We start from the raw sequence: 26,338 nt of genomic DNA on the forward strand, positions 1-26,338 counted from the left end.
TAAGGTCATGTCATCAACGTCATGACACATTCCCATACCCCTCAAAAGGTACAGAGTCTAAATGCCATCAAATATCTTCCAATCATGGATGGCAAAGGTCGACCACATCCTAGCGGCGTACTCGACGGCGTCGCCAATCAGCTTGCCCTGCTTGCCCAGCTCGAGGTCGACCTCTTCCTCGTCGTAGGACCCCTTGATGTGGGGCACGTTGACGGTGATGAGGATGTCGGTCTGCTCGCGCTCGAGGCGCAGCAGCGTGAGGATGAGGGCCGTGAAGTCCGGGGCGGCCGCGGAGCCGCCGGGCGAGCGGAGGTCCTGTCGCGGCTTCTGGGTGGCGATAAGGGTGTAGGCGGGGATCTCGGGGCTCACGCGCGAGAACTCGGTGTCGGTCGTGTTCCAGACCTTGACGCCGTCGACGTCGTCGGACCCGACGATGTCCTCGAGGTGCACCGACAGCGCCTTGCCGTCGATCTCGGGCGTGCTGCCCGCGGGGCCGACGCGCTCCGTGATCTCGACGATTATGCTCGTGAAGCCGTCCTTGTCGATGAAGACCTCCTGGTGGTCGGGCACCTGGCGGATTTGGCTGGCAAAGGGGGGGAAGCAAGTCCGAAAGTCAGCCCAAGCCCAGCTGTGGGGGGAGGCGGCTAGAAGCATGTAAAGCTTGCATACCTGACATCGGCGAACTGCTCCGGGATTTCGCTGCTGAGGGCCCCGCCAAACAGTTTCGTCGTCTTGAAAGTCGACATGCTGCTCGAGTTGGGCGGGCGGCCGGGGAATCTGTAATGGTCGATGGTTCTGGGGGGATTGGTCACGGTCGTTGGGACACTGGCGGGGACGGTTGCGACCAGAAGTTAGGGGGAGAGCCTCGTGGGGAATGGCTTGTTCCGGGCGAGGCGACCAAGTGCACTCGGCGGCTGTTGGCATTGCGACCTGCAGCCCTGGGCGGCTGTGCAAGGCAATGATGTCGTTTGTCCTGCGCGTGGTCCTCATGTCAGGTGGGGTTCAGACACGACTTGGAGGGGCGGGCACGTCAGCTAGCGGGGTGCTGTGGTTGCTGCCTGAGTGGCGCCAAGTAGGATCAAGGCATTGCTTGGGTTCGCCTGTGGCCAATGAAAGCCAACTTTTCGTCACGGCCTGCCGATGATTCGGCCCTGTGTGCTGGAGAGGCTGGCGTCCTGAAGCTGAAGCCGGGCGGGGACCACAATGTCGGGTTGCTTGTAGGCAGCATGACAATAGTGGGAGCGGTTAACTGGATGGAAGTTGCCTGTTAGAGGTTTGTGGTCCGTCAGATAAACAAGGATTTCGTTCCAAGCATTTACAGGCAAAGGAGAACAGAAGGAATTAAATCTGCATGTTAAACTGTATTTCTTAAAGAACTGTTTGTCGCGTTCCTTTGCGCTGTTGGATTGACCAGAATTGCGGGAGGGACAAAAAAAAAAAGAAAAGAAAGGTGGCAAAAGAGAAAATCGAATCTGGGTGTTCCAGAGGTGGGTTCCAAAGATTGAATAGTGGAGGTATTGCAGCAGACCATTTGACTAATCTGGTAAAAGGCAAGAGTAGTGGTAATGTGTCCGTCTGCCTCCGAACGACTCGTACCCTAGGGCCCTTTATAAAGGTTCGAGTCTTCTGGGTCAACCGAAAAATGGGGTCCTGTCAGCCCCCACTCTGATGACGTGGGCGCTGGGGATCATTCCATTTGACACTCAGCAGCACCCCTCTCTAAGACAGAGCTTCCCTCGGCACAAACTCCTGCCCCGATCACCCTTTTCTCTTGCTTGTCATCTATACACTTCCCCAGAAAGCGTGATATGGCCAGCAAAATGGCGTCTTGCCTCTTCTGCAAGATCATCAAGGGTACGCCCCCGGTTCCTCCTCGTGCGGGGGCGCAATGCTGGTTGCAACAGAGCTCCAGCCAGCGCCCGCCGCGCGCCAGCACGCCCCGTCCTGCGCCGCGTTGGCAGCTAACAAAAAACACGGGGAATTGCCAGGCGACATCCCTTCGTTCAAGCTCTACGAGAGCGACAAGGTCTTTGCATTCCTCGACATCAACCCTCTGACCGAGGGCCATGCGGTACAGTGCTCCCCTCCCCCCAGCATAGCATAGATCCCGAGGCCGTCCCGAACGCCATCCTCAGCTTCCCTCTCTGCACGCAAAGCACGCTTACACGAGCGCTGACCGGTGCCACACACTCGCCCCTCCGAACGTCCCCGACAGCTCGTGATTCCAAAATTCCACGGCGTGAAGCTGCACGACATCCCCGACGACAGCCTGACCGAAATCCTGGTACGCCGCCGGTGGCCCATGCTGTCCCTCTTTGTTGGTTGGTGGTAGGAAGGGAGGGAACGGCTGACAGGTCCTTGCCATTTCAGCCCGTCGCCAAGAAGCTCGCCCAGGCTGCTGGCGCAACGGAGTACAACGTACTGCAGAACAACGGTGCCATCGCTCACCAAGTTGTTGAACATGTCAGTTTATAAACCGCCTACCGACTGTCACCATATCCTCCCGCTTGCGGGCAGGATCGTGCCCACGCTGACTATCCACGTCTGTTGCTCACAAACAGGTCCATTTCCACATGGTATCGACCCTTGTTCCCCGGCGCGTGTAAAACGACCTGGTCCTTCGAGTTTTGTGCAACTAACCCAATGGTTTTTCGAGCAGATTCCGAAGCCAAACGACGCGGAGGGCCTTATTCTTGGTCCGGGTGCTTGGCCGGCCCAGGCTACGGACATGGACAAACTTAAGGCGACTTTTGAGGAGATGAAGGCCAAGATGTGAACATGTGAATAAAGAGAGCAAACGAAAGCGACATGATGCAGGGGTCAGGCTGGGTATCAACGCCCGGTGCAGTCGAATCAAGCCTTGGTGGAACTCTATTATGAGATGAAGCCCCGCGCCTCGCATTCGCGCATTGTGAACGATCGACTCTGAGTAGGGTGTTCATAAGGTTAATACCTACTAACAAAAAGGAATAGCGCCATCTCGGCCTGTATCAAGGTATATCTTTGTTCATATATACCTAAGAAAAGTCCAACGCCCCTGGAAAGCCCGAAATCAGAGAAATATGTCGAGATGCGAGCTATCTTGGGACGTGCCAGAATGCAACAATCCCGATAACACGCGTGGTATGGTACTTCCACATACTGCTTGTAAACTGTTCAGCGAAAACGAACATGACCGGAAAAGAAGGTATGCGCTTACTAGCGCCAAAAAAATAAATAAAAGAACCAAGAATTAAGAAAGAAAAATGTCCACAAAGCGACCCCTATCTACGCTACCCCATTGACGGGAACCACGACTGGGGTAGAATGCTCCACGGCCACCTTCTCGTTAGGAGCCTCGACCACGCTACTGCTTCCGCTGCTGGTCCCTTGGACTGGTGGCGGAGACGCAGCCCCTGTCCCATTCGTCGCCGTGGCGGGGTAGTAATCGATGCTCCCGTCGGGCTTGAGCACTCCTGTGCGGTCATACCACGAGCGAGCGCGGATGTAGGGATCCAGCTGCCAGTACTGCGTCCGCATGCGCGTTACTATCTCGGTGCGCTCCTTGCGGGCGGCCTGATCCGTGGGGTCCCGGATCATGCGCAGCGTCGCGTCCTCGTATTGTCGGTAGATGAGTTCGCGCTCTGCCAGAAGCTTGTCGCGTGTTGCTGTGTCTTTCATCTTGTCGTTCTCGCCCGGAACTGGCGCAGTGTACTTGTACTGCCAGTCCTCCTCGCCATCAAGCTCCTTTGGAAGCTTGTCGAGCGCCACAAACTCCTCCATTGCCTTGGCGTCGTTTGTGAAGTGCACCTTGCTGGCCACCACGGGGTCAAGCCACCCCTTGATGATTCGCCAAATACCTGCAACGTTTTTGCGCCCCATTAGTGTATGTTTATACCATAGAATGCGGTTCCTGACTCTGATAGGCGGCGAAATAAGATAACATACCCTGGAAGATCCATGGAGCTTTGTGGACGAGCACGGCACCGAGGCATTCCGGGAAGTTGGCCTCGAAGCACTTGATCATGAACTTAACAGGCGCATAGTCCTGCATGATACTGTCAGTGACATGTTCTGATCGAGCGAAGGGGAGAGCGACTTACCATGTTGGCCATGGAAAATCCGGTCATGTCGAAGATGATGGTCTGAGATAAGAAATAATTAGTATGGTGGGTTCTCTGACGGGACAGAAAAAAAGAAGGAACCGCCACAGGGGCCCAGGCGTCGCAGCTTACCGCGGTATCGACTGGCGGCCTGATCAGAAGCCTTGTGGTCTCTATCAGGAAAATTGTGTATCTTTCCACGGACTCTTCGCACTGCTCTCCCGCCTTGTGAATGCGAACTCTGACCAGGCAAATTGGCCTGCCCGCTTTGTCGACACCATGTATGAGGCTCTTGCCCAGCTCCATCTGCTTGAGGAAGTCTTGCCCGAGCTTCTGAGCATCGCCTTCACCCTTGGCTGCATCCTCTGCTGCACCGCCTTCACCCCAGCGCATGATTTTGTCGTCAATATGGGCGTCGGTGGCGCGCCAACTGATAGAAGAGATGAACATGACAAGAGCTCGTTCCACGTCCCACTTGCGCGCGCGCAAGAACCGTAGCATCAACGCATCCGGGTTGTCGTGCTTGGTCATGCTCCATATGGTGGCCCGCAGCGACTCGGGTGACTGCGTAGCCAAGGTGTCGAGGAAAATCTTGTTCTGTCCGTATTTGTCTTCTGGGTCGCCCTCCTTGACGTCGCCTGCGGCGGTCTTGTTGCTAGATGCGATAGACGGCGTCTCTGGCTTGTCGGGCGTCTTGCCGTTCTCGGATGTCTTTTCCACATCTTTCTTGCTTTTCCTCGAGAAGAGGCCCAGTCGCTTCTTCTTGGTTTTGTCCCCATCTGGTTCGGAAAGTTTGCGGTCCGCTGCCGCTAGCGGTTCCGGCGCAACCGAATCAGCGTTGGGTGCTGCTGTTGCGCCAGCAGGGTCGACTATGCCGCACACCTCAAAGACGCGCGTCCACAGTTTGCGCAGCTGCTCGTCCTGCTCGGCCGTCAGGTTTCCGGGCCTTCCGGGAAGGCTTTGTGTCGACATGTTGTCTAGGTCGTAGGGGGAGTCGGGGGCCTCGGGTTGGGCGTCAGGGATGTAAGCTGGGTAAAGAATAGCGGCGATGGCAACGAGAAGCACCGGAATGACAAGTTCAATGCTCGATCTGTATGGCTCAGGACCGCGCTGGCCTTGGGAATGCTTGGTGTCCCGATGCGCTAGCTTGGCTGGGAGCGCAGATGTTGATGTGGTGTGTGGAAGTCGATATTTCGAGGCAGCGGCACGGAGGTCCTTAATAGCGTTCGAGGGCCCGATCGAATATACACGGGAGGTATGGGGGTTCCGAAGCACAGGGACTCTGGATAGATGAGATGAAGTACGACTGCAAAAGCCGTCGGCGGTCGGTCGGACTACGGACAGAAGGGTCTGCCTCGGGCCAACAAGAAGATGACGATGCGCTGCTGCAAGGCCAGTGCGGGACCAGGATGTCATATGGACACCGGCTGGCAGGGCAAATGTGTTGACACGTCTAGAAATAGTGGCCAGCCGTCTCACTTTGAGGAGTCGATAAGATGGAACGCAGGAGATCGGGTCGAGAGGGCCGGATGACGCGAGACAGTCCGGGAAGGCCTTGCTGCCAGAGGTGAACAGAATCGAGGGGCAGAAACAAGAAAAGAAAAAAGAAGAAAGGGGAACGATCCCGCACGGGAATTAGTCTGATGGTCTTGCTACTGCAGCAGGTCAAGAGTAGCAGGCCGCGGCCGAACGAGCCAACGAGTCCGAGGATGGACGCTTGCAAGCACCGCCGCTCACAGCCCTGCGCAGACTGAACTCTGCGCGCGCCTGCGCCGAAGGGGATGCGGCGCTCAGGATGTTTTGGCCCGTCGGCGACCCTACCAAGGCCCAGTCCAAGCGGGGCGTGACGAGTCTGGGACAGGGCGCAATGCTGTGTACGTCGGATGCGGATAGTGAATGCGCCGCGGTTGATTATCGCGGTGGCAGGTCTGTGTCAGGTACCTAGTCTTGGGTTGGAGGGCGAATCGCAGGAGTGGAGGGGCGGAGAGGAGCAAAGACACAAAGGGCCGCGGACGCTGGGCCTTGGCCTCTCTCCGGCGTGAAGCTTTATGGTGTTGGGGCAGGGCACGAGACCACAACTGGGAGCGCCAGTCTGGGAGCGTCAGCCTGGGATGGAGTCCAGTATGGAGGTTCTGCTTATGCGCGTTTTTGGGCAGGAGCGAGCCGTCAGCACTCGGCTGCAATTGCGCATCCATGTCGCGGGCCAATTTCTGCCGTGCGACAGACTCGCGAGCGCCCACCAGAGCCCGCCGACGCCCCGCCCCCCGCTCATGGAACTTGCAGGGAATGGATCGGAATCGTCATCGCTGGCCCAAATCCTTCGTCAGCAGCCTGACAGCGCCTGCATCCGCACCATCCGCCACAGCCCAGCCCCCCGTCCAAGACTGATATCGGGATCCATGCCGTACATTGCGAGCTAATGCAACGACTCGACGACGGCAGGGCCTGAACGACGAACCCAACTTCGTCTCAAGATGCAGGTTGCACTGCCCCGACGCGGTGGATCTTGGGCTGCTGCGTACTGCGCTGAGCTCCAGCGGCATGGATCTTGCCTCGTGGCCATGGCCGTGCCCTGGCCAGTCGCGGTGTTCGGAGCCCCGGCAATTACTTTGCGTTTTGGCTCCGACCGCTCGCGTGCGCGTAGCTGCGAAACATTTTCCTCAAAGGGTGGGTACGCGCGTGCTCGCTTGCCACTAACTAAGAATATCTGCCTAGATGTAGTAATTGACTGGAGAAAAGCCACCCCGTACTGTAACCTTGGCGAGGTGGTTGTATGTTTGCATCTGTCGGGTTCCCTCGAGAGGCTTCCATTCCAAGACCCGTCACGCGAGCTCTCGATTTTCGAATCCGATGCCAGCGCGTCAAAGGGACGAGAGCCCGAACCCGAAAACGCGAAAACAGAAGAATCGGGTTGGCAGAAACACGCTAAAAAATAGAACATGGGATAAATGCCAGGGTCTTGGTCTTGACGGGGCTCTCACATGGTGAATCGCTTTTGGGCTAGGACTTCCAGGTTGGTGAGAAAGCCAGCAGATTTGCTCACGAAGATCAATGCAATTCATGTCCCCACTGTCACCCAGTACTAATTTCAGGCACCGCAACCTGACTGGCTGGCCGTCTTGGCCAAACGTCCCACCAACTCCAGCACCCTCCGAAACGAAATCTGACGTCGGTTAGCGGCCCATGCCAGAGCCGATCCGCCCAACGTCAACTCGGTCCTCACCTTTGCCGTGCGCCCCCAACCCGAGCAAGACGGCGATGCAGCCCGAGTCAGCAAGCAGCCTGAGAGTAACATAGCGTGCTCATCAGCGCATCTGCCTCCCATGGCATCCCGCAGCCGCGACTGCAACCCCAGCTCGGAGCGGAAGCGGTCGACGTCGCGGACGCGGACGCCGCGCCCGACGACCCCGCTGCGCCCGTCGTCGCGGTCCTCGTTCCGCGACTCGGCCCGGGATAGCGTCCATGGCTCCGATGCGTCCTTCCCCCTCGGCGCCTTCGAGCCCGCCTTTGCCGAGCTGGCCGACGCCATGGCCGATCTCGAGGCCAACATGATGCACTTCCAGATCATGCACGAGAGCCTGTCGCGCTTCAGCGAGAGCTTTGCCAGCTTCCTTTATGGTGTCAACATGAACGCCTTTTGCGTGGAGTTCCCTGAGGTGAGGAGGACTTGTCGGGAGCGTAAGCCCCGTGCGCCCTCTGCCTGCCCGGTTATATACTGGGCATGAAACCCCTAGCATATCACTAATCTCCTCGCTCATCCAGGCCCCCGCCCCTGAGTCCTTCAAGCGGGCAAAGCAAATGGAGGAACAGCAAGCTTCTGGTGCCTCTCGCTTCCCAGACCGGCCTGGAGAGATGGAAGGTGATGCGACGTTCATGTGAGTAACCGACACACTCTTGACTGCATATTTCCATCGTCTTCTCTCTCGTGTCCCATACACTAACCCGCACAAGGACGACCGACACGTCATTTGTGGATAACCCGTCTGCATCGTCCAAGGCTGCGACCCCTAGGAGAGCGCCGCAGACACCGGCACGAGGCACCTCGTCCCGCGGACGTGGAGCTCCTGGGACTAGAGGTGGTGCGAACACTAGGGGCGCCAGCACCCGCGGCCGGCCGGCGTCGGGCATCGCTCGCGGATCTACTCGAGGTTCACGGCCTAGCGGGCTGCCAAGAGGCCGTGGCGGCCGTGCGGGGTGATACTGGACGGTGGTTTCAGGGTATGAGACGTGTGGTTTTCGCCATAGCACGCGGGCGAAAAAGCTGCCTCGCTAGTGGTTGATCCGCGGTATTTGACCACTGGCTGCCGTTCGGAATATGCCTGTTCGTCCACCCTGCCAAGTTGGTAGAATGTGGCCCTCACTCACCTAAGCAGAATTTTGCTGCAGGCCTGCAGAGGAGGCCGGAGCGGCGGGCCATCGTTTCCCAGAGATCTGGCCCCATGCAAAGCGTCGCATTGGGTCTTCGAGAGCCTAGTATGGAATGTACTTTACCGCCTCGCCTTGCTACGTGCAGCGGTACCCCAAAAGGTTTATGTGCCGTAGAACTATTCGCGAGGATATGGAATGTGGGATGGATACAATTCGCATTACCTTCATTCGTCCATGCTGACTGGCGATCATCTCTTGGTCGCCTTCCCGTTCTGGTTGACATTGACTCGTAGGTTGTTAGCTGCGGCTTCTTGGTTCCCCTGGCCCCCGGCCTGATCAATCTTGTTTCGCCATGCTTGGTCCATGAGGTTAAGCTTCGGTCTCATTCTCTCAGCCTCCAGCTGTTTCCTTTTCTGGGCCTCTAGCTGCTCCTTTCTGGCAGGATCCAGACGCTTCCCGGCCCCGAGCTTCTGGTTCTTCTCGGCTTCCTGTTTGGCCTTGACCTCCGACTCTTTCTTCATTGCCTTGGCCTGCTTGCTGGCATGCTCCCAATACTTCTTACTGTCAGTGTTTGGGTTGAACGGATTAGTCTCGAGGCTATCCGAAGGCGCGGGCGAGAGTGGTGAGACCGCCAGAGGATACTTATTCTGGGGGGAACGGCCTCCCTCCCCTTCGGGGGAGTTTGGCGGTGAAATCGCATCGGAGCCCGAGCCCAGCTGGGTTATCACGCGCAGGCTTCCTTTCTGCTTGTCGTCAGCCCGGCGATCAAGAGAATTCTGGACATGGGTTAGCGGAGTTTGCGTGTAAGATGCGTAGTGGCCATTCTCCCTTTTGCTACCCTGAAGAACACTTGCGATGCTCTCGACATCGACAGTATCTAGGTGCTGTTGTACCTCGGGAGATATGGGGGAGGTGGGGGTTGTTGGAGACGTCGGCGAGACATGGACTGTGACCGGGCGGGCGGCGACGAGAGCTGCTAGGGGTAAGAAGAGGACTGTCTGCTTCAAAGATGGCATGTCGGCTAGATTGTGGGTTCTGTCGGCTATTGAGAATATCTAGACAGTGTGTAGTAGTATGCGAGGGAGCTAGGGCGTGTCGGGTGGCAGTTATGGGCTACTTGTTCAAGGAGGTCATGTTCGTGTACTTGATATCTCCCAAATTTGGCGTGCTTACTCCAACGAATGTTACCCGGCATGCAGCTCCGATGTAGGCGCTCCTATCGAACCTTGCCAGCTTATAGCCTAATTTGAGACTTTCCCGCGGGAACTCAGCCACGAAATTGGAGCTGCTGCACGACCCAATTGATCCTTCGAGGATCATGAATGAAGTTACTGTATTCTCCCACGGACAGGTTTCTGGAACTCTCGAGGCTACGGGAATAGCTTGCTCTTGACATTGAAGGGAATGTGGAAGCAAAGCTTAGGTAAGGTTGCTTGCACACCATTGGCGTACAGTGGAGTTTTTTCCTTCTCCCACTTGGACCGCATCCATTGAATTTGCCCCCACCGTGGATACATCAACCGAAACCAGCCTCAGCAGGTCGATAACTTTTCCAACCCCGTGACGACGACACCGACAACGAGAGCCTACGCGTTGGCTTCCTGGTTAGAATAGTGAAAACCACAACCATCCGGAAACACCATGTCGCAAATGAGGGCCATCCGCTTCATAGCCTCCAGCAAGAGGTCGCCGGTGCCACCAGCCCTCATGCTGCAATGTCACGTCAGGCCAAGCGCTAGCAAATCACGAGAAGGCATCACCTCGCTGTCCGACGACGCCATCAACCTATCTGTTGCCGCACCGCCCCTCGAAAACAAGGCCAACCAGGCCGTCGTCGCCGTCTTGAGCGAGGCCCTCGGTTCTCCCAAGTCCGACCTGAACATCGTCAGCGGTCTCAAGTCGCACGAAAAGACTGTGGCTGTCAAGGGAAAACTTGCCCTGGGCACCGAGAAAGAGGTTCTCTCCCGGGTGATAGAGCTCCTTCGTCAGGCTACTACACCGACCTCGTGACTCGACTCCGACTTTCTACGTGCCACCGCAGCCGAAAGGGAGCCTCCGTAGATGCGCCTGAAGATCACTGCATGGATCTGAGGCCCCGGAGTGTGCCCGTTTCACTCACCGCTCCTGTCTCCATATACACGCATCGAATAATATCAGCCACCTCTAGTTTGGGAAACCAGCTATCGATGCTCTATCGCGTCTTCGTGGTGCCACGGCGATATAGTACCAGCAATTCCAAGCACTATACCTGGCATGCTGTGGCCCGTCCTAGACCCGTTGGGTCATTGCCGGCTAAAGTTCTCAACGCTGCCGGCATGTCACAATCAAACCAAGTCCATCTGGGCCGCTCCTCGCCGCGCTTTGTCGATCAAATACGACACCCCTCACTTATTCTCGGCACCTGGCGTCCTGTCTGAAAGGAATCCATGTCGGCACTCCCCTCTTGGCCGGCACATCAACCCGCCGCATGCCGGCGTAAACCCCTACTTTCCTATCCGGGCGCGGTTGTCTTGGAAGACGCCGGCCGGCTGAACACTCCTGAGACTGTCTTAATCTCGCAATAAAGAGGTCAGCATCAAGTACACGTTCGAGATTATCAGTCCGATGTCGCTTGCGATGTTTTCCCCATTGCCTCATCGTTAGCGTAGCGCACCAGAATAGCCCCAGGTCCGGGCTGTAGTTGCTTCCCGCTCCTCTACCATAAGTCTGGGTCAATGGTGCTCAGAATGCGATATATATCTTCTCGGGACAGAGCCCGTGGGTATTGCTGGGGCTCTAATGGCTTTGGGCCTGCTCTGGCCTTTCTCATGCAATGTCTCCCTGTCGCCGGTCCTTCTTTTCGGCCTTCGCCCCTCTGACAGTTATAGCCTTATGGCTTCAAAGGTTACCTGTTGCGCACTCGGCAGTGGTCGATGGAGCATACATCCTCAAGCTCTCTCCGGAGATCGCTCGTCAGGGCAGCGGCCTCTTTGCCCGCGACGTGGACCAGCATGCGCTCTTCGGCAAGCGGGCCGTAGACATGGGCATCGACTTCAAGGTACGCCAGGAATTCAAATCAGATGTCTACCTTGGGCTCTCCATCGACTTGGCCGACCACCTAGCGCCTGATGACGCGATAAACCGGCTGCGGTCCGTTCCCGGTGTTGTGGATGTCACTCCCGTCTACGATGTCCATATCCCAGACCGCCCGATCAACGAGTCCGTGGACACGACCCATTCACTCACCTCGTACAAGGCGGACGGTCTCTATGGCGTACCCGAGGGTCCGCGCATTTTGGACGCCCCCTTGCGCATGGCTGGGGTCGACAAGGTACACGCTCTGGGCATCAAGGGCAAGGGGATGAAAGTCGGCATAATCGACACTGGTATCGACTACAGACATCCGGCGCTCGGCGGAGGATTCGGACCGGGGAAGAAGGTTGCCGGCGGCTATGCTTGGGTCGCGGACAACGGAGGTCTGGTGCAGAGCCAAGATCCCCTTGCGACTTGCTATGGCGGCGGGCATGGCACCCACGTTGCCGGTGAGAGCCCCTTCCCATGGAAAGTAGGCCACTCATTCAAGGGCCTTCTCCACTAACACATTCGCATCGTATTTAATTCTCAGGGACTGTCGCCATGAACCCAATGCAGGCCCCTGATGGACTACCTGTCACCGGCGTGGCTCCGGAAGCTAGCATATTTATGTACAGGATCTTCGACTGTAACGGAAGGGCGCCTGGCACAGACTATATCATCGCTGCGATGCTCAGGGGTATTCAGGACAAAGTCGACGTACTGAGCCTCTCACTCTCGATTGGAGCAACTCCTGCCACGGGCCTCGGAGACCCCCTGGCCGACATTATTAAGCGAGTGACGGATGCAGGCGTCGCCGTAATTATTGCCATCGCCAACGATGCAGGGCCGAGCCCCTTCTCCAGGAACATCTACACACAGGAGTTTCCAAGCACCGAGCCGACGGCCATTGCGGTGGGATCCGTTGCAAACCAGGACTTTCCTCTGTTATACAACATGACAGACTCGGTGGGGAATACCATACAATACGCCTCCATCTGGCCCATCAAAGTCCCGGAGCTCGAGGTCATTGTGGTCTCCGATCCCTGCTCGATCGCGTCATGGAGAGACGCTGTCTCGGGCGTCAGCGCCCAGAGGCTAAACCAGACCATCTACGCCTTTGAAGTCAGCGAGGATTGCCGGTCAGCAGACGCCATTTACGCAGCCCAGCGCTCCATGCCGCCTTTTATCATGGGGTACGGCGTCGCGTCGCAGAACCCCTACGCCGAGCCCTACAGCCTCCCGCCGCAATCGCGGCTCGGAACTTCGCATTTCATCCAGCTGAGCACACTGGATGGGGATCGGCTGCGGGCTGGCCTGGCGACTGCGGGGAAAGGAAATAACTATACGGTCAAGTTCCCGGCTCAAAGCAGCTTCTCGAGCGCCCCGCAGATAACAGGAGGGAGGATGGACTATTACTCGTCCTTTGGCCCCCTACGGCTTACGTACGACTTGAAGCCGCAGATATCGGCACCGGGGGGCAACATACTGTCTACATTCCCACTAGGCGAGCTCGGCGGGTATGCTATCATGTCGGGAACATCAATGGCGACACCATTCCTCGCAGGCTGCTATGCCCTCGTCAAGTCACAGTTCCCGGAAGACAATATGGCCAGAATTCTGGAGAGGCTCCAAACGACAGCAAAACCGATGACCTGGGTCTTTGACGAGGAGATGCTCTCTGCGACGGCCCAGCAGGGCGCGGGGCTCGTCGACGTGCACCGCGCCATCACGGCTAAAACACGCCTGAGTCCTGGCCAGCTGCGAATCGCTGATAATAACAAACGCGTCTTCGGTCGGGCAAACATCACGCTTACCAACGGGGGGATGTCTCCCAAGACGTACAAGCTGTCACACCGCGGTGCGGGCTATATGAACCAGCTATTGGCGATTGGGGAGCGGAACCAACGGCCGATATATGGAACCGCGAGGTTCGACATATCCTCGTCGCCGACTGCCAGCCTCGAGGTCGCACCTGGAGAAAGCGTGACTGTGGGCCTGAGTATCGCGCCGCCGGCTGAGGGAGTCGAGCCGCGGAGGCTGCCCGTGTTTGGCGGATACGTGCAGGTGCGCGAGGAGGGTGGGGACGGCGAGGGGCTCAGCATCCCCTACAGCGGCCCGCCCTACAGCCAATACAACGCCGAGTCGATCGTGCTGCAGACCGTGGGGCGGGCGCTGCCCGAGATCGTCTACTTCTACCGCAACGGCACGCCCGTCGTCGTGCAGGACCTGCTGGTGGTAAACAACTCGATGCAGTGGGGGTCGACGGCCCTCTTTGACCTCTGGACGACCGCATACCGCATCGACGTGGTGCCGGCCAACACGAGCGTCGTGCCGACGCACCGCGGCTTCAGCAACGGGACCGTCGCGGGGGCCGCGGTTGCTGGCTACGAGACCGCCGCGCCGCCGGGCGCCACGCTCCCCGAGGGCCACGCGAGCTTTGGCACGCTGCGCAACATCACGGGCTTGCTGGGCCCGTCTAACGACTTCAGCCCGAATAGCAAGGGCGGGCTGGACGTGGCGGGCGGCGACCGGCGGACCACGCGCCTCGGGCCAGGCGACTACCGCTGGCTAGTGAGCGTGCTGCGGTGGGGAGGCGACAAGGATCTCCTCGAGGATTGGGAGACGTGGCTCTCGGGTGTGATTCGGCTTGTCAACGGTCCTGCTTATTAGCTAGCTGCGTGCCTATGGTTGGTACCCAGGTGGCCTAACGAGCGTGGTTGGACAGGATATCATGGAATAAGGGTTTCATCGGTAGATATTTCTGTAGGGACCTAGCCGTAGTCTGTGGGCGATATTTACAGCAGATTGTTGAGGAAACCGGTTCATAACCACGGGCGTAAAGACAGGGAATCCCTTCGACCAAAGCTCAGTCTTTGTCATGAAGGCATCGCGCATCGCCACCAATGTCTTATCGCCGCCCAAGAGCGCGACTTTACCGGAGTCTAAAGGTAGCGATTTGATGAGGCGAAATCTGCCCCAGAGTTGAGCCGCAACCCAGGAGGATGAAGATCGCATTGGTATCTGGAACTCGTACTCGTGAACAGTATTTCTTGTCATGTTGGTAGTTGGCTCGTTTGTTGGTGGTGGATTTGGTGGATGCGCACGGTGATGACTGCGTTTCGAGCTGAAGCGGTCGGTTGTGACGCTCCTTGACCCCGTCGAAAGGCACAGTAAAAAGCAGCCATAAACACTATGTGGCCCCCGCCATGCTGGATGGCGGCGGTGATGTCACAGGAAAACCACCACCGACCAGGATCTATCACGACGAGCAGAAAACGCAATCTGCAGCCGCGGGATCAATCAATCTCCACAGCCAGCACAGCAATTCGAATCATCAGACAGCAACATGGCGCTCAGAATGAGTGCCTTCAAGTCGGCCATGGCCATGGCCGCCCGGTCGGCCCGTGGATTCCACACCACTCGCCCTGCCTTCGTCAAGGCCGGCGAGGCCGTGCCGAACCTTGAGGTGCTTGTCGAGAGCTCTCCCGGCAACAAGGTCAACCTCGCCTCCGAGTTCTCTCTCAAGGACGGCATTGTCATCGGCGTCCCTGCCGCCTTCTCGCCCGGCTGCTCCAGCAGCCACATCCCCTCGTACATGAACCACCCCAAGATCAAGGACGCCGGCCAGGTCTTTGTGGTATCTGTCAACGACGCGTTTGTGTAAGCTGCTTTCTGTCTGGCCTCTCAGTTGGGATGACTGCGCTGGCGTTTGCCCACCAAACTCATCATCGTACGTGCCGTTGCAGGATGAAGGCTTGGGCCCAGCAGATGGACCCTGCCGGTCAGACCGGGGTAAGTTCCAGGGGCCTTTGAAATCCTCCCGCTTGTTGGCAAGATGTAGAAGGGCGCGCTGGACTAAGCCGTTATGGTTTCTCTAGTTCCGGTTCCTCGGCGACCCACAGGCGGCCTTCACCAAGGCGCTGGAGCTTGACTTTGACGGGACTGCCATTTTCGGCGGCCCTCGGAGCAAACGCTATGCTCTCGTTATCAAGGATGGCAAGGTCAAGTCGGCGCACGTTGAGCCCGACAGCACTGGAACCAACGGTACGTCTTGCTCCCCTCTGGGTATCTCTCGGAATGACTCCCACTGACGTGATTCTATCCATCGCTGCAGTTTCCATGGCAGACAAGGTTCTCGGTTAAAGGAGCAGGCGCCGGGCAAAGGTGCTGGATGGCGCTTCCGTGTAGCTCAGGTATCTGTTTTGATAATGCAGACCAGGCTGGAGGATAGGGCGGCAGCTATTTCTCATATGTACTTCCCCCATGGTACTGCACGTGGATACACTTCAAACTTCGTGTCTACCTGGGTCTCGGGTGGATGTTTTAATGCTGTGCCTATCAAATCCGGTATGGCATGCCAGTGTTTTGGCAAGCTACCTATGAATAAGAGAACGCAGTGATATCGAAGAGAAATTTGTCTGATCCAACCAAGGCAGCAATCTGTGGCCAAGCCAGGAACAACCCCGTGTCCTCGCAGTCTTGAAACCTCGCGGTCAGCTCCCACACCTTTCCTGGGGGTGGAGGCTGCTGGTAAGGCATCAGGTGCGCCGCACCTTAATCGGGAGACACGACCCTATTGGCTTCGAGCGAGGTCTGGATCCCGCGTGCCTGGCCGTAGAGTTCTCGTGTCAGACAGCGCGACACTTTCGGGGCTGGCCGCGAGCCGAATGACTTGCGGGAAGGGGGTCTACTGCCGACTGATGGGCTGAGTGCGGGTTTCGCGCGCTGGCTCCTCGGCCAATCACACAGCGGCGCTGTGGCTACCTGTTCAGGCAGCCAGCACAGTGCGCCCCCAATCTCGCACTAAACGCTGACGCCCAGTCTCCCTGGACATGGTGCCGCATGCCTGACACCTCCAGCTCAGTGGTGCGGTGGGCGTTCCATGTGCTGCCCGCCCGAATTTCCAAACACCCAGAACCCAGAACCTAGAACCCGACACCAAGCCCAGCCAGCCAGCCCAGTCGTTCCATCCCGTGTCCCTTTCAAGAAATCAGGCTGCGAAACCGCCTTGCAGAAACAACCCCAGCTCAACGTGAGGACCATTTTGTCGTGCTGCATGCCCTGATCTTTTGCCCAACTCTTACCCAACACCTGAAATCCATCACCTGGCTGCCCCTTCTAGTCCCGCTCTTCCAGGTGTGGTGGACCTGCTAGCGACGACGACGACTGCGCTGGGCGGCTTTCCCCTCGATTGCTTGTCTGAGGTGGCTAACGACCGACCCACGCCTGTGCCGCCTGCCGCCCGCCTGCCACCTGTGCCGCCTGCCTGCCTGCCTACCTGACCGACAACCACCACCGACCCAACCCTGCCCGCTCTAGCGTCCTCCCCATCCTCCTTCCGCCACCCAAGTCACCGTCGTGACTCTTTCAGGCCCGGGCCATTCCGACCTCCTTGGCGTCATTCGGCCTGTCGCCTCATCTCCGTGCCACCCGCCCTCAGTCGTCCCCTCTCGATTCCAACTCCGGCCCTACAGTCAGACCGGCGATCGAAGAACCGCCAGACACTGTATCGACCAGTCTTCCCGACCGTCCACCCTCTTCATCCTCTTCACCACCCCTCCCCCCCTTCCCACCCGTTCGTGTGCTCGTCAGTTCCCCCGACGAGCCGCGCCCCGAAATCCACGATTCCTCCCACCACCAGGAAGCGGAAGGCCGCTGAGGCGACGACATCCTCCGCAAAAAACAAGGAGGCTGCACCAAATAAGAGGATACTCAGCTCTGCTGCTCCCCAGCCCGCGCCGCCGACGCCCAACACCATGGATTCAGACGACGAGTTCATGTCCAACATCTCTAGCGGCGATGAGGACGTCCTCAGCGACAACGAAGATCTTTCGGGCGCCGATGGTGAGTCTTCGCCGCACGCGGCCAACCATATTGGTCCACCGCCTGCCCCCGACTGTCTCCATCTTCCTCGCTCACATCCTCTCTTCTCCATCTAGACTTCGATTCTGACCTCGACCCTGACCCGGACGTCGATCTTGCCAAGGATATCGTTCCCAAAAGGAAGGCGGCCTACGATGTCTCCTTTAGTGTCTACACACCAGAAACCCTCCAGAAGCAACAGGATGACCTGATCGACGAGGTCAATATGATCCTGGAAATGCGGAAAGAGGACGCTGCAATTCTGCTGCGGTACTTCCGGTGGAACAAGGAGCGATTGATGGAGGACTACATGGATAGGCCAAAGAAGGTTCTTGAGGCTGCTGGCCTGGGGCCCAACGTGACTGGGCCGCCAAAGCTCGAGGCCATCCCTGGCTTTTGCTGCGACATCTGCTGCGAGGATGACGAGGGGTTACTCTCGTTCGCCATCAAGTGCGGCCACAGGTACTGCGTCGATTGCTATCGCCACTACCTCACCCAGAAGATCCGCGAGGAAGGCGAGGCGGCCAGGATACAGTGCCCGAGCGACGGATGTCACCGCATCATAGACGCCAGGTCGCTTGACATCCTTGTCGCTGCGCATCTCTCTGAGAGGTATAGGGAGCTTCTGCAAAGGACATACGTCGAAGACAAGGAGACCCTCAAGTGGTGTCCCGGGCCCGACTGCCAAAACGCCATCGATTGCCCGGTCAAGAAGAAGGACCTGCACAAAGTCGTCCCCACGGTCGTGTGCGAATGCAAAACGCGCTTCTGCTTCGGCTGCAGCCTGAAGGATCACCAACCGGCTCCCTGCGAGCTGGTCAAGATGTGGCTCAAGAAGTGTGCCGACGACTCGGAGACGGCCAACTGGATCTCTGCCAACACCAAGGAGTGCCCGCGGTGCAACTCGACCATCGAGAAGAACGGCGGCTGCAACCACATGACATGCCGCAAATGTAAGCACGAATTCTGCTGGATGTGCATGGGTGTCTGGTCTGAGCACGGTACGAGCTGGTACAACTGCAACCGGTACGAGGAGAAGAGCGGGACCGACGCCCGTGACGCGCAGGCCAAGTCTCGGTTGTCCCTGGAACGCTATCTACACTACTATAATCGTTACGCAAACCACGAGCAATCGGCCCGCCTGGACAAGGACATCTACACCAAGACGGAGAAGAAGATGATACAGTTGCAGACGGCCTCGGGGATGTCTTGGATCGAGGTCCAGTACCTCAACGCAGCCTCGCAGGCGCTGCAAACCTGCCGCCAGACGCTCAAGTGGACGTACGCCTTCGCCTACTATCTCACCCGCAACAACTTGACCGAGATATTCGAGGACAATCAGAAGGACCTGGAGTTAGCGGTCGAGGCGCTGTCGGAAATGTTTGAGAAGCCCGTGTCGGAGCTCAGCAACTCGAATCTGAAGGTCGAGATCATGGACAAGACAGCGTACTGCAACCGCCGCCGGGTGATTTTGCTCGAGGATACGGCTCAAAACCTGGCTGATGGTAGGTTGTGTTTTTCCTCCTGTTTTATTCACCTGGACCGCCATGACAACACAAACAAACCGTGAACTCCGTACTAACATCGCCGTCTATTTTCACAGGCCGGTGGAGCTTTAATGTAGAGATCGGAGTACTGTCCGGTCCCAGTCGCCGCTAAAACAGCCACGGAATACGGCTGGCGGACGCCCCTTGTTGCACAGAGTCCGCTCGCCGAGGCCGACGAACGGTCTTTTTTCCGCCTTGATCTACCGAGCACACGTCACAACAATGTGCGCTGTTGGGTGAGGTTTATTGATTAATTTCCTAAACGACTGCATTCACGAAGCGTCATATTCATGGGACTAGGAGCATCACGGAACCTGAATGCCGAGGGGGCGCTCCGGGGCGATTTCAGCATTTCCCAACCGCACTTTGGCTCGTTCGACAGAGCACTCCGAGGTTCCGCGGGATACCTCTTCTGAACATATTTAGCAGCGGCCGATCACATCCGCCCGTGATTGGCATCACATTTCAGCACCTGTGAAGAGCCAGCGGCCATGTTACTCTTGAGGAAACAGATGCCGCCTGCTCCTGGGGGTTCTTGGACTGCTCGGCTGGGACAGAGGGTTTTACTTGGGCCGCTTGTTAGGCTTGCTTGAAAGGACTGGCAGCAGCAGCGCTCTCCCTACTCATCGTCTTTATCCCTGCTCCTGCTGCATCTCATTGCGCTTTATATATTCTTTCCCGCTTCTCTTTTTGTTTCAACCTTGCGGGCATGGCATGTCTGACATTTTTTCACATTTCCCTCTCCATCTTCATGGGAGCACGGACCGGGTGCGATGGCGTACTGGCATGGTTTGTTTCCACTCTGGGTGGTGACGTTTTCAGGGGTTACTTCTCATATAGGTTTCCTTTTCTGTCCTGATATCACTTTTGCATCGTCCCCCATCCTCAAGGCGCGTGAAACCAAGACATGGACTATGGTGAATGGGAAGCAAGCCAGAGGAGCCATCTTGGGGTGGACGAGTGCCGCCGGTTAAGGCTTAGCTTAGAAGATATGGGCATGCTCATGTGAGAAGTACGACGGTGGCAAGTGGTAATTTTACTCGCGTAGGTAATATGAAGCTAGGAGCGTGATGACAGGCTGGCTGGGCTAGCTGCTTTCTTGAGCGTTTGGGTTGTTCTCCAACTTTGTCGGTGTACACATGATGATGGCTGGTCGAGTTCGGGCCATATCCGACATCGGCCATGGGGATTACCAATGGGGTGGGAGCAAGTTCTTCCACGGCACCTAGTCTGAATGCGTGGGGCAAGATTTGTTTCTAAGGGCTTGCTCCTAACCAAAACAATCATCGTCCGGCGCCGGGCAGGAGATTACAGTTGCTCCTATGCGCTGACCGAGACCAACCCACTTGCCGAACAGAGCCTCCCTCTGCCGAAACATGATTCCGACAGCGGGGAGTGCGGGGAATACCCGGGAGGGCTCGCCTCGGCCAAGGACGGCTTGGGGCCTTGTATCTTGTCCCCGTAATACCCCGGCTCGAGCAGCACTTCTCTCCCTGGCGACAGCTTCTGACTTGATCTTTTCTCTCGGCGCTTTTTCTCATTCTGTTAGGTTTCTCTATAATTCCCCCAGAGGTATCTAGACAAGACCTCCTTGTTGCGAGCACTGCGCCGTGTGAATTGAGTTTCCTTCGCGCCTTGGCCCGCCGCTCAGCACTGCCGAGAATAGCCGAGTACGCCCCAGCGCCGCCCGCGCAGTGTCGCCGTCCACATACTCGCCGTGACCGGGGAGTTTTGTCGCCAGGATGCCGTCTACCGCAATGTGCATGAGGATTTTGAGGGCGCATTCCAAATATGGAAGTAACGTGAGTTTCTTGTAGTCCTCCCCATCGAGGCGCCGTATTCAGGCTACCTGCTAGGCAGCGCACAGCTTCGATGCTGACTTGGGCCGTTTGCGCGCCCGCCCCTTTCTAGCATGCCGCCCTCCTCGCCCGCTCCTTCTCGTCCACGTCGAGGCGGGCCAAGATCGACAAGGTGTACCCCTCGGCGGCCGAGGCGCTCAAGGACATGAAGTCGAACTCGATCGTGCTCTGCGGCGGCTTCGGGCTCTCGGGCGTGCCGGACACGCTGATCGACGAGGTGATCAAGAAGCCCGAGGTCACGGGTCTGACGGCCGTGTCCAACAACGCCGGCACCGACTCGAGCGGACTTGGCAAGCTGCTCAAGACGGGCCAGGTCACCAAGATGATCGCGTCCTACATAGGCGAGAACAAGACGCTCGAGGGCATGTACCTGAGCGGCAAGGTGGAGCTGGAGCTGACGCCGCAGGGCACGCTGGCCGAGCGCTGCTCGGCCGGCGGGCGCGGCATCCCAGCCTTTTACACACCCGCCGCCGTGGGCACCGTGGTGCAGACGGGCGAGCTGCCGCTGCGCAACAAACCCGACGGCACCCCCGCCGAGTTCTCGTACCCCAAGGACGTCAAGGTGTTTGACGGCAAGCCGTACCTGCTCGAGCGCAGCATCGCGGGCGACTACGCCTTCGTCAAGGCCTACAAGGCCGACCGCCTCGGCAACGTGCAGTTCCGGCTCGCGGCGCACAACTTCAACGGCGCCATGGGCCGCAACGCGCGCTGCACCATCGTCGAGGCCGAACACATCGTCGAGCCGGGCGAGATCCCGCCCGAGGCGGTGCACCTGCCGGGCATCTACGTCAAGCGCGTCGTGCAGAGCACGGCCGAGAAGCGCATCGAGAAGGTGACGCTGTCCAAAGAGCCCTCCGCGTCGGCCGCCGCCGGGGACGCGGCCGACAAGGCGACGACGGCAAAGGCGGCGCTGGGCACGGGCGACTCGGCGGCCAAGCGCGAGCGCATCGTGCGGCGGGCGGCCAGGGAGTTCAAGAACGGCATGTACGCCAACCTGGGCATCGGCATGCCCATGCTGGCCCCCTCCTTTGTGGGCGACGACGTGACGGTGCAGCTGCAGAGCGAGAACGGCATCCTGGGCCTGGGCCCCTACCCGCGCGCGGGCCAGGAGGACGCGGACCTGATCAACGCCGGCAAGGAGACGGTCACGCTCAAGCCGGGCGCGGCCGTGTTCGGATCCGAGGAGTCGTTCGGCATGATCCGGTCGGGCCGCATAGACCTGACCATCCTGGGCGCCATGCAGGTCAGCGCCAGTGGCGACCTGGCGAACTGGATGCTGCCCGGCAAGGTCAAGGGTTTCGGCGGCGCCATGGACCTGGTCAGCAACCCGAGCAAGACAAAGGTCGTCATCACCATGGAGCACACGGACCGCAAGGGCAACCCCAAGATCGTCAAGCAGTGCGCCTTTCCGCTGACGGGCAAGGCCTGCGTTTCGAGGATTATCACGGAGCTTGTGAGTGTTTTTTCCCCCCCTGTTCTTTTGTCCGGGCACTCGCCTCCCCGTCTCTTCTACGCATCGCCACTGACATGTCCTCCTCCCTCAACAGGCCGTCTTTGATGTCGACTTTGCCCACGGCCTGACCCTCGTGGAGATCGCCGACGGCGTCACCGTCGACGAGGTCAAGGCCAAGACCGAGGCGCCTTTCAAGGTGGCAGACGACCTCAAGCCCATGCTGTAGACTGTGGAAGTCGCATGGCGGCAATGAGACCAGGAGTGTGCCACGCACGGCAGACATCATGTTGGTGGCGTTCAGCGACGTGTATTCTGGCTTGTTTCGTTTCCTCCTCGTAGATGGGACATGCAAGCATATCCCGGCGGCATTGGTTCAGCGACAGACACGAACAAAGGAATATATACCAAAGATATTTACGACCGTATCCTTAGTGCCTACGTGAGGCGATTCCGTCCCAAAATCCCAACCCCATGCTGTTTTTTTTTTTGCTTGTATCGAAAGCGATAATTTCTCTGGTCATCCAAAGCGACGTATTGCGTACAATCCGCCGCGAGCGAGCCAAAGGGTAAGTTCTCGAAGGGTTTTCTCTATCCTCCAATTTCCCCTCCAAGACCTGCCATTGAAAAAGGGCGTAAGCCAGAGTGAATATGAAGGAGTCTTCAGTAAGGAGAAGAAAGGAGGAGAAAACAAACCAAAACAAAAATTTGCTGCTCAGAGATTTTAAAGATGGCGCCCGCGGCGGTGGCGGGACCTGCGTGGACCCACTGGTGACTAATGGGCCCACCAGTAGCGGTGGCAGAAAGTCCAGTCACGCGTGCCAACCTTCCGGTTCCAAGCCATTTCGGTCGGGCAGGTTGACGCGGGGTTCATCTCCAATCTCATCGCATTACGATTACGGCCATCCAAACTAGAACGAGTCTCGGTTGGCATGTAAACGACATCCAGTCACCCAGTCTGACCTCGGTTCCCCTGTTCTTTCCTGCAATCCCTTATCGGATCTGATGCCACAGCACCAGCCCCACGCGCTAGAAATATCATCGACTCATCGTCGGGCTGCCCTCATGCTGCTGTTTCCTTCCATGTCAAATTCGGATTGGAGAGCTTGAAACTGACCGCGGGAGCTCCGGCGGTGCTTGTCCTCCCGCGCCTCTTGGCGTCGGTCAAGTCGAGCGTGTTGCAATGGGCAAGTCCGCCAGAGACCTGGTCCCCCTCATTTCCTCATCAGGCCTGGCCTGGTTTGCTAGGGGGCAGAGATCCGCCTGCGAGCCTGGAGGGGTCTTTCCGCCCGCAGCTCTCCGCCTCAAAACCTCGTTTGGTCCGAAGGAGCAGGACTTGTAGTCATAATGATTGGTCTTGGGGGCGTGCCGTGAGTCTTACGGTAGGCGTGCTTGCTCAGTCGTTATTCATGTGCGCCCCTCTACGCACACCTCAGCTACACCCTAGCTTTCCGTAGCCTGGTCAAGGGCGGCGGCTAGCAGTCTGGGAGCTCTGCTTCCTACCCCTCGAGTTCCTACTTCCTGCCTTGTCGTGACCCTGACCAAGGTCTCGTCCTCAACAAACTCTCCAATTTCACTTCATTTACTCAGTCATTTGGGATTCCGGAGTGCTACATCTAGACATACCATTCCCTTGATCACCCATACTGCCTTCTATTGACCTGATCAGGCTATCTGCATACTACTCGCTACCATTTACCCCACCACGCCTACTATCCAAGACAGCTACCTATCCCAGAGAAAGCCTGACCGTGCACCACAAGCATGTCGGGAAAGCAGGGAACTAGCTCGCGCGGCAGGGGCAAGTTCAAGAATTACAGCCGTGGAGGTAAGTCGTAGCTCAGTTTAGCCTTACATCTCTTCCCATCATGCGCCTCGGAGCTCAGAGCGCGGACTGAGATTGGAACGCGCATGCAAGCGCTACGTCCTGCTCAACCTGCCAACCCGACCACGCGCTGACTCTTGCTCCGCATCACCCTATCTCCAGGCGGCAGGTCCTTCTCTCGCGGCCTGAGGCCCATCGACGACGAGGGGAACGAGGTCAGCATCTGGAGCGAGGAGGCGCAGCAAAAGGGCGGCGCCCTCAACGAAGAGGACGAGGAGGACGAAGAGTCGGAGGAGGAGGAGGAGGCGCCCAAGGCCAAGAAGGAGAAGCCGCCATCGCGCGAGCAGCTCAAGGCCGCGAAGAAGGCCAAGAAGGCCGCCGCCGCCGCCAAGGCGGCCGAGGCCGAGAAGAAGGTCGAGGTCGGCGACATGCCCTCGAGCTCCGAGGAGGAGGAGAGCGAGGACGAGGCCCCGGCCAAGGCCAAGGCGGCACCGGCGAAGAAATAAGTCGAGGCAGGGCGGGATAAGCTGTCGATTCTCTCAGTACATGCTGCCTACCTAGATTTGGGCAGTTCGGTTTTATGAGGCGGCCCATGCAGCGTTCCCGTGAAGGACTCGATCCTGCGGTGGTAGCCTGCCCTCGGTACTGAAAATCCCCGCCATCGGTTGCACCCGATAGGCCGAGTAAACCATCGGCGGTATCGCGATTCCCATCAGTGACGCCTCATGAAGTGGTGCATGTGTGACATTCCAAAACACGTATCATTATTCAATATGGTATCCTTTTATGCGACGCACCCGAACTCCTGCGCATGCCATCCAATCTGATGGTGCATTTGAGGGAAAGAAAATTGCAGGCAACGCCTACCCTCAAGCTTGTCCGTACTGCACCCAAAACAAGGGGTATCATTCCATACCTGCAATGCCCTCGGAGCCGACGCTTTGTTTCCAGAAATCGTCAAAGTCGATGCCCTGGGCCTGGAACATTTCCCGGATTTGGTTGGCAACTACGACCTCCTTATCCTTTGTGAGACCGCCCGGCTGCGTGGCCTCGAACTGCACAATCTCGATCCAGCGGAAGAAGAGGTCCTCCTTGCCGATGGCGGACAAGGCGTCCCGGAACGCAAACACCTGCCGCCTCCGCTCGTCCTCCTGCGACGACGTGGCGCCGCCCGGGCCCGAGCTCGTGTCCATGATCATCCAATCGTGGTCCGCGTGGTGCACCAGTACGAGGAGGCGGAAGGCGTCGAGGGCGAGCGCCTTGTTGTCGACCAGGAGCGTGGCCCGGATCATGGCGGCCCAGTCGAGGTCCCAGTCGCCGTTCATGGTCAGGTAGCCCGTCTTCTCTTGCAGCAGCATCGGCGAGGTGGCGGCGCGGACCTTGGCGCCCAGCTCCATGCGGGCCGCGGCCGCGTCCGGCCCGAGCACGTCGCCCAGGGCGCGGTCCCACTCGCGGCTGCGGCGGACGTAGACCTCGCGGTCGCGGAAGCCGACGCGCCAGCGCCAGTTGAGCGGGTTCCCGTGCGTCCGGCCCAGGCAGAACTCGACGGGCCAGGGCCAGACGAAGACGAGCAGGCCCGCGTCCAGCACGAAGGTGAAGCCGCGCCGCAGCGCCAGCAGCGCGATCTGGCCCCACGTCATGGACGACGGCGCGACGCCGATGGTGGGGTCCGCCACGTGCGCAGCGCCGCCCAGCCCCAGGGCCGCCGCCGCCTCGGCGCCGAGCAGCGGCGTCAGGTCGATGCCCGGCAGGAGCAGCTGCATGTACCACGGGCCGATGTAGCGCAGGCGCATGAAGAAGAGCACGGCGACCAGGATGTTCATGGCGAGCGGCACCAGGAAGATATTGCGCTTCAGGGCCACGGGCTTGGAGTCGAGGTGGGCGATGTAGACGTGCTTGGGGTCGAGCCCCGAGACGAAGGGCTTGAGGCTGTCCGGGATGGTCCGGTACGGCTTCGGCGGTGATCCGTCCGACTTGCCCTTGGGCCCCGTTGCGGAGCCCAGGCGGACTTTTGAGTTGCGCTTTGGCGGCGCCATGAGTTTGCCTTGCCGGTTTTGTTTTCGTTGGCTTCGGGTCCCGAAACTGAAGATGAGTGCTGGCTTCTGGTCAAGGGAGAGCCTTGTGAAGTGGCACTATGGATACAGGGGTTGAGTGGAGAAGAGAGATTATGTAAAGCTATTCAGGGGCTGTTCGTCATTGATGGAAATCGAGTGGTAACATTGGCTCTTACATTTCTACCACTGCAAAGAGAATAACTTCACCTTTGACTCGGAACTTGAACAGCCTAATAC

The 26,338-nt window shown here is 58.3% G+C and overlaps 12 protein-coding genes across 12 annotated transcripts; 8 read left to right on the forward strand and 4 right to left on the reverse strand.

Annotated features, from left to right (window-relative positions):
* Positions 1–57: 57 nt before the first annotated feature.
* On the reverse strand, positions 58–746 carry GGTG_05736 (hypothetical protein; the record flags this gene model as incomplete). Its single annotated transcript, XM_009223543.1, has 2 exons — positions 58–583; positions 670–746. The coding sequence occupies 2 exons, from the start codon at positions 744–746 to the stop codon at positions 58–60; spliced, it is 603 nt and encodes a 200-aa protein (XP_009221807.1).
* A 960-nt stretch (positions 747–1,706) lies between these two features.
* Positions 1,707–3,268, forward strand: GGTG_05737 (hypothetical protein). The gene is made up of 6 exons (XM_009223544.1): positions 1,707–1,854; positions 1,989–2,071; positions 2,216–2,284; positions 2,371–2,463; positions 2,562–2,576; positions 2,660–3,268. The coding sequence occupies exons 1-6, from the start codon at positions 1,809–1,811 to the stop codon at positions 2,774–2,776; spliced, it is 423 nt and encodes a 140-aa protein (XP_009221808.1). The 5' UTR covers positions 1,707–1,808; the 3' UTR covers positions 2,777–3,268.
* On the reverse strand, positions 3,268–5,054 carry GGTG_05738 (phosphatidylinositol transfer protein CSR1; the record flags this gene model as incomplete). Its single annotated transcript, XM_009223545.1, has 4 exons — positions 3,268–3,839; positions 3,928–4,027; positions 4,083–4,124; positions 4,215–5,054. 4 exons carry the CDS (start codon positions 5,052–5,054, stop codon positions 3,268–3,270), a joined length of 1,554 nt encoding a protein of 517 aa, XP_009221809.1.
* Positions 5,055–6,813: 1,759 nt separating this feature from the next.
* GGTG_05739 (hypothetical protein) lies at positions 6,814–8,735 on the forward strand. Its single transcript, XM_009223546.1, has 3 exons — positions 6,814–7,738; positions 7,845–7,957; positions 8,034–8,735. The coding sequence occupies exons 1-3, from the start codon at positions 7,406–7,408 to the stop codon at positions 8,278–8,280; spliced, it is 693 nt and encodes a 230-aa protein (XP_009221810.1). The 5' UTR covers positions 6,814–7,405; the 3' UTR covers positions 8,281–8,735.
* GGTG_05740 (hypothetical protein) lies at positions 8,624–9,621 on the reverse strand. The gene has a single exon (XM_009223547.1). The coding sequence runs from the start codon at positions 9,464–9,466 to the stop codon at positions 8,699–8,701; it is 768 nt and encodes a 255-aa protein (XP_009221811.1). The 5' UTR covers positions 9,467–9,621; the 3' UTR covers positions 8,624–8,698.
* Positions 9,622–10,091: 470 nt separating this feature from the next.
* GGTG_05741 (hypothetical protein) lies at positions 10,092–10,460 on the forward strand (the record flags this gene model as incomplete). Its single annotated transcript, XM_009223548.1, has 1 exon — positions 10,092–10,460. The coding sequence occupies one exon, from the start codon at positions 10,092–10,094 to the stop codon at positions 10,458–10,460; it is 369 nt and encodes a 122-aa protein (XP_009221812.1).
* Positions 10,461–10,876: 416 nt separating this feature from the next.
* GGTG_05742 (hypothetical protein) lies at positions 10,877–14,174 on the forward strand (the record flags this gene model as incomplete). The annotated part of the gene is made up of 3 exons (XM_009223549.1): positions 10,877–10,925; positions 11,318–11,971; positions 12,055–14,174. 3 exons carry the CDS (start codon positions 10,877–10,879, stop codon positions 14,172–14,174), a joined length of 2,823 nt encoding a protein of 940 aa, XP_009221813.1.
* Positions 14,175–14,692: 518 nt separating this feature from the next.
* Positions 14,693–15,966, forward strand: GGTG_05743 (AhpC/TSA family protein). Its single transcript, XM_009223550.1, has 4 exons — positions 14,693–15,164; positions 15,251–15,296; positions 15,383–15,548; positions 15,619–15,966. The coding sequence occupies exons 1-4, from the start codon at positions 14,851–14,853 to the stop codon at positions 15,645–15,647; spliced, it is 555 nt and encodes a 184-aa protein (XP_009221814.1). The 5' UTR covers positions 14,693–14,850; the 3' UTR covers positions 15,648–15,966.
* A 471-nt stretch (positions 15,967–16,437) lies between these two features.
* Positions 16,438–20,061, forward strand: GGTG_05744 (ariadne-1). Its single transcript, XM_009223551.1, has 3 exons — positions 16,438–17,348; positions 17,444–18,871; positions 18,970–20,061. Exons 1-3 carry the CDS (start codon positions 17,261–17,263, stop codon positions 19,023–19,025), a joined length of 1,572 nt encoding a protein of 523 aa, XP_009221815.1. The 5' UTR covers positions 16,438–17,260; the 3' UTR covers positions 19,026–20,061.
* Positions 20,062–20,397: 336 nt separating this feature from the next.
* Positions 20,398–22,650, forward strand: GGTG_05745 (succinyl-CoA:3-ketoacid-coenzyme A transferase subunit A). The gene is made up of 3 exons (XM_009223552.1): positions 20,398–20,715; positions 20,825–22,225; positions 22,320–22,650. Exons 1-3 carry the CDS (start codon positions 20,656–20,658, stop codon positions 22,449–22,451), a joined length of 1,593 nt encoding a protein of 530 aa, XP_009221816.1. The 5' UTR covers positions 20,398–20,655; the 3' UTR covers positions 22,452–22,650.
* Positions 22,651–23,317: 667 nt separating this feature from the next.
* Positions 23,318–24,888, forward strand: GGTG_05746 (hypothetical protein). The gene is made up of 2 exons (XM_009223553.1): positions 23,318–24,050; positions 24,210–24,888. The coding sequence occupies exons 1-2, from the start codon at positions 23,987–23,989 to the stop codon at positions 24,551–24,553; spliced, it is 408 nt and encodes a 135-aa protein (XP_009221817.1). The 5' UTR covers positions 23,318–23,986; the 3' UTR covers positions 24,554–24,888.
* Positions 24,779–26,260, reverse strand: GGTG_05747 (hypothetical protein). Its single transcript, XM_009223554.1, has one exon. It carries the CDS (start codon positions 26,081–26,083, stop codon positions 24,953–24,955), a length of 1,131 nt encoding a protein of 376 aa, XP_009221818.1. The 5' UTR covers positions 26,084–26,260; the 3' UTR covers positions 24,779–24,952.
* Positions 26,261–26,338: the final 78 nt, after the last annotated feature.

The sequence above is a fragment of the Gaeumannomyces tritici genome (genome assembly GCF_000145635.1).
Source record: "Gaeumannomyces tritici R3-111a-1 unplaced genomic scaffold supercont2.3, whole genome shotgun sequence".
Taxonomy (NCBI): Eukaryota; Fungi; Ascomycota; class Sordariomycetes; order Magnaporthales; family Magnaporthaceae; genus Gaeumannomyces; species Gaeumannomyces tritici.

What these genes read in the sequence shown, in the direction of transcription:
- GGTG_05737 (XM_009223544.1), top strand. Translation starts at nt 1,809, where the DNA reads ATGGCCAGCAAAATGGCGTCTTGCCTCTTCTGCAAGATCATCAAGG. An exon ending in CTCTGACCGAGGGCCATGCG is followed by an intron (nt 2,072 to 2,215) that starts GTACAGTGCTCC and finishes CGTCCCCGACAG; the next exon opens with CTCGTGATTCCAAAATTCCA. An exon ending in ACAGCCTGACCGAAATCCTG is followed by an intron (nt 2,285 to 2,370) that starts GTACGCCGCCGG and finishes TTGCCATTTCAG; the next exon opens with CCCGTCGCCAAGAAGCTCGC.
- GGTG_05739 (XM_009223546.1), top strand. Translation starts at nt 7,406, where the DNA reads ATGGCATCCCGCAGCCGCGACTGCAACCCCAGCTCGGAGCGGAAGCGG. An exon ending in TTTGCGTGGAGTTCCCTGAG is followed by an intron (nt 7,739 to 7,844) that starts GTGAGGAGGACT and finishes TCGCTCATCCAG; the next exon opens with GCCCCCGCCCCTGAGTCCTT. An exon ending in GAAGGTGATGCGACGTTCAT is followed by an intron (nt 7,958 to 8,033) that starts GTGAGTAACCGA and finishes AACCCGCACAAG; the next exon opens with GACGACCGACACGTCATTTG.
- GGTG_05740 (XM_009223547.1), bottom strand. Translation starts at nt 9,466, where the DNA reads ATGCCATCTTTGAAGCAGACAGTCCTCTTCTTACCCCTAGCAGCTCTC.
- GGTG_05743 (XM_009223550.1), top strand. Translation starts at nt 14,851, where the DNA reads ATGGCGCTCAGAATGAGTGCCTTCAAGTCGGCCATGGCCATGGCCGCC. An exon ending in ACCCTGCCGGTCAGACCGGG is followed by an intron (nt 15,297 to 15,382) that starts GTAAGTTCCAGG and finishes TGGTTTCTCTAG; the next exon opens with TTCCGGTTCCTCGGCGACCC. An exon ending in CGACAGCACTGGAACCAACG is followed by an intron (nt 15,549 to 15,618) that starts GTACGTCTTGCT and finishes CCATCGCTGCAG; the next exon opens with TTTCCATGGCAGACAAGGTT.
- GGTG_05744 (XM_009223551.1), top strand. Translation starts at nt 17,261, where the DNA reads ATGGATTCAGACGACGAGTTCATGTCCAACATCTCTAGCGGCGATGAG. An exon ending in AGATCTTTCGGGCGCCGATG is followed by an intron (nt 17,349 to 17,443) that starts GTGAGTCTTCGC and finishes TTCTCCATCTAG; the next exon opens with ACTTCGATTCTGACCTCGAC. An exon ending in GGCTCAAAACCTGGCTGATG is followed by an intron (nt 18,872 to 18,969) that starts GTAGGTTGTGTT and finishes CTATTTTCACAG; the next exon opens with GCCGGTGGAGCTTTAATGTA.
- GGTG_05745 (XM_009223552.1), top strand. Translation starts at nt 20,656, where the DNA reads ATGCCGTCTACCGCAATGTGCATGAGGATTTTGAGGGCGCATTCCAAA. An exon ending in ATTCCAAATATGGAAGTAAC is followed by an intron (nt 20,716 to 20,824) that starts GTGAGTTTCTTG and finishes GCCCCTTTCTAG; the next exon opens with CATGCCGCCCTCCTCGCCCG. An exon ending in CGAGGATTATCACGGAGCTT is followed by an intron (nt 22,226 to 22,319) that starts GTGAGTGTTTTT and finishes CTCCCTCAACAG; the next exon opens with GCCGTCTTTGATGTCGACTT.
- GGTG_05746 (XM_009223553.1), top strand. Translation starts at nt 23,987, where the DNA reads ATGTCGGGAAAGCAGGGAACTAGCTCGCGCGGCAGGGGCAAGTTCAAG. An exon ending in CAAGAATTACAGCCGTGGAG is followed by an intron (nt 24,051 to 24,209) that starts GTAAGTCGTAGC and finishes CCCTATCTCCAG; the next exon opens with GCGGCAGGTCCTTCTCTCGC.
- GGTG_05747 (XM_009223554.1), bottom strand. Translation starts at nt 26,083, where the DNA reads ATGGCGCCGCCAAAGCGCAACTCAAAAGTCCGCCTGGGCTCCGCAACG.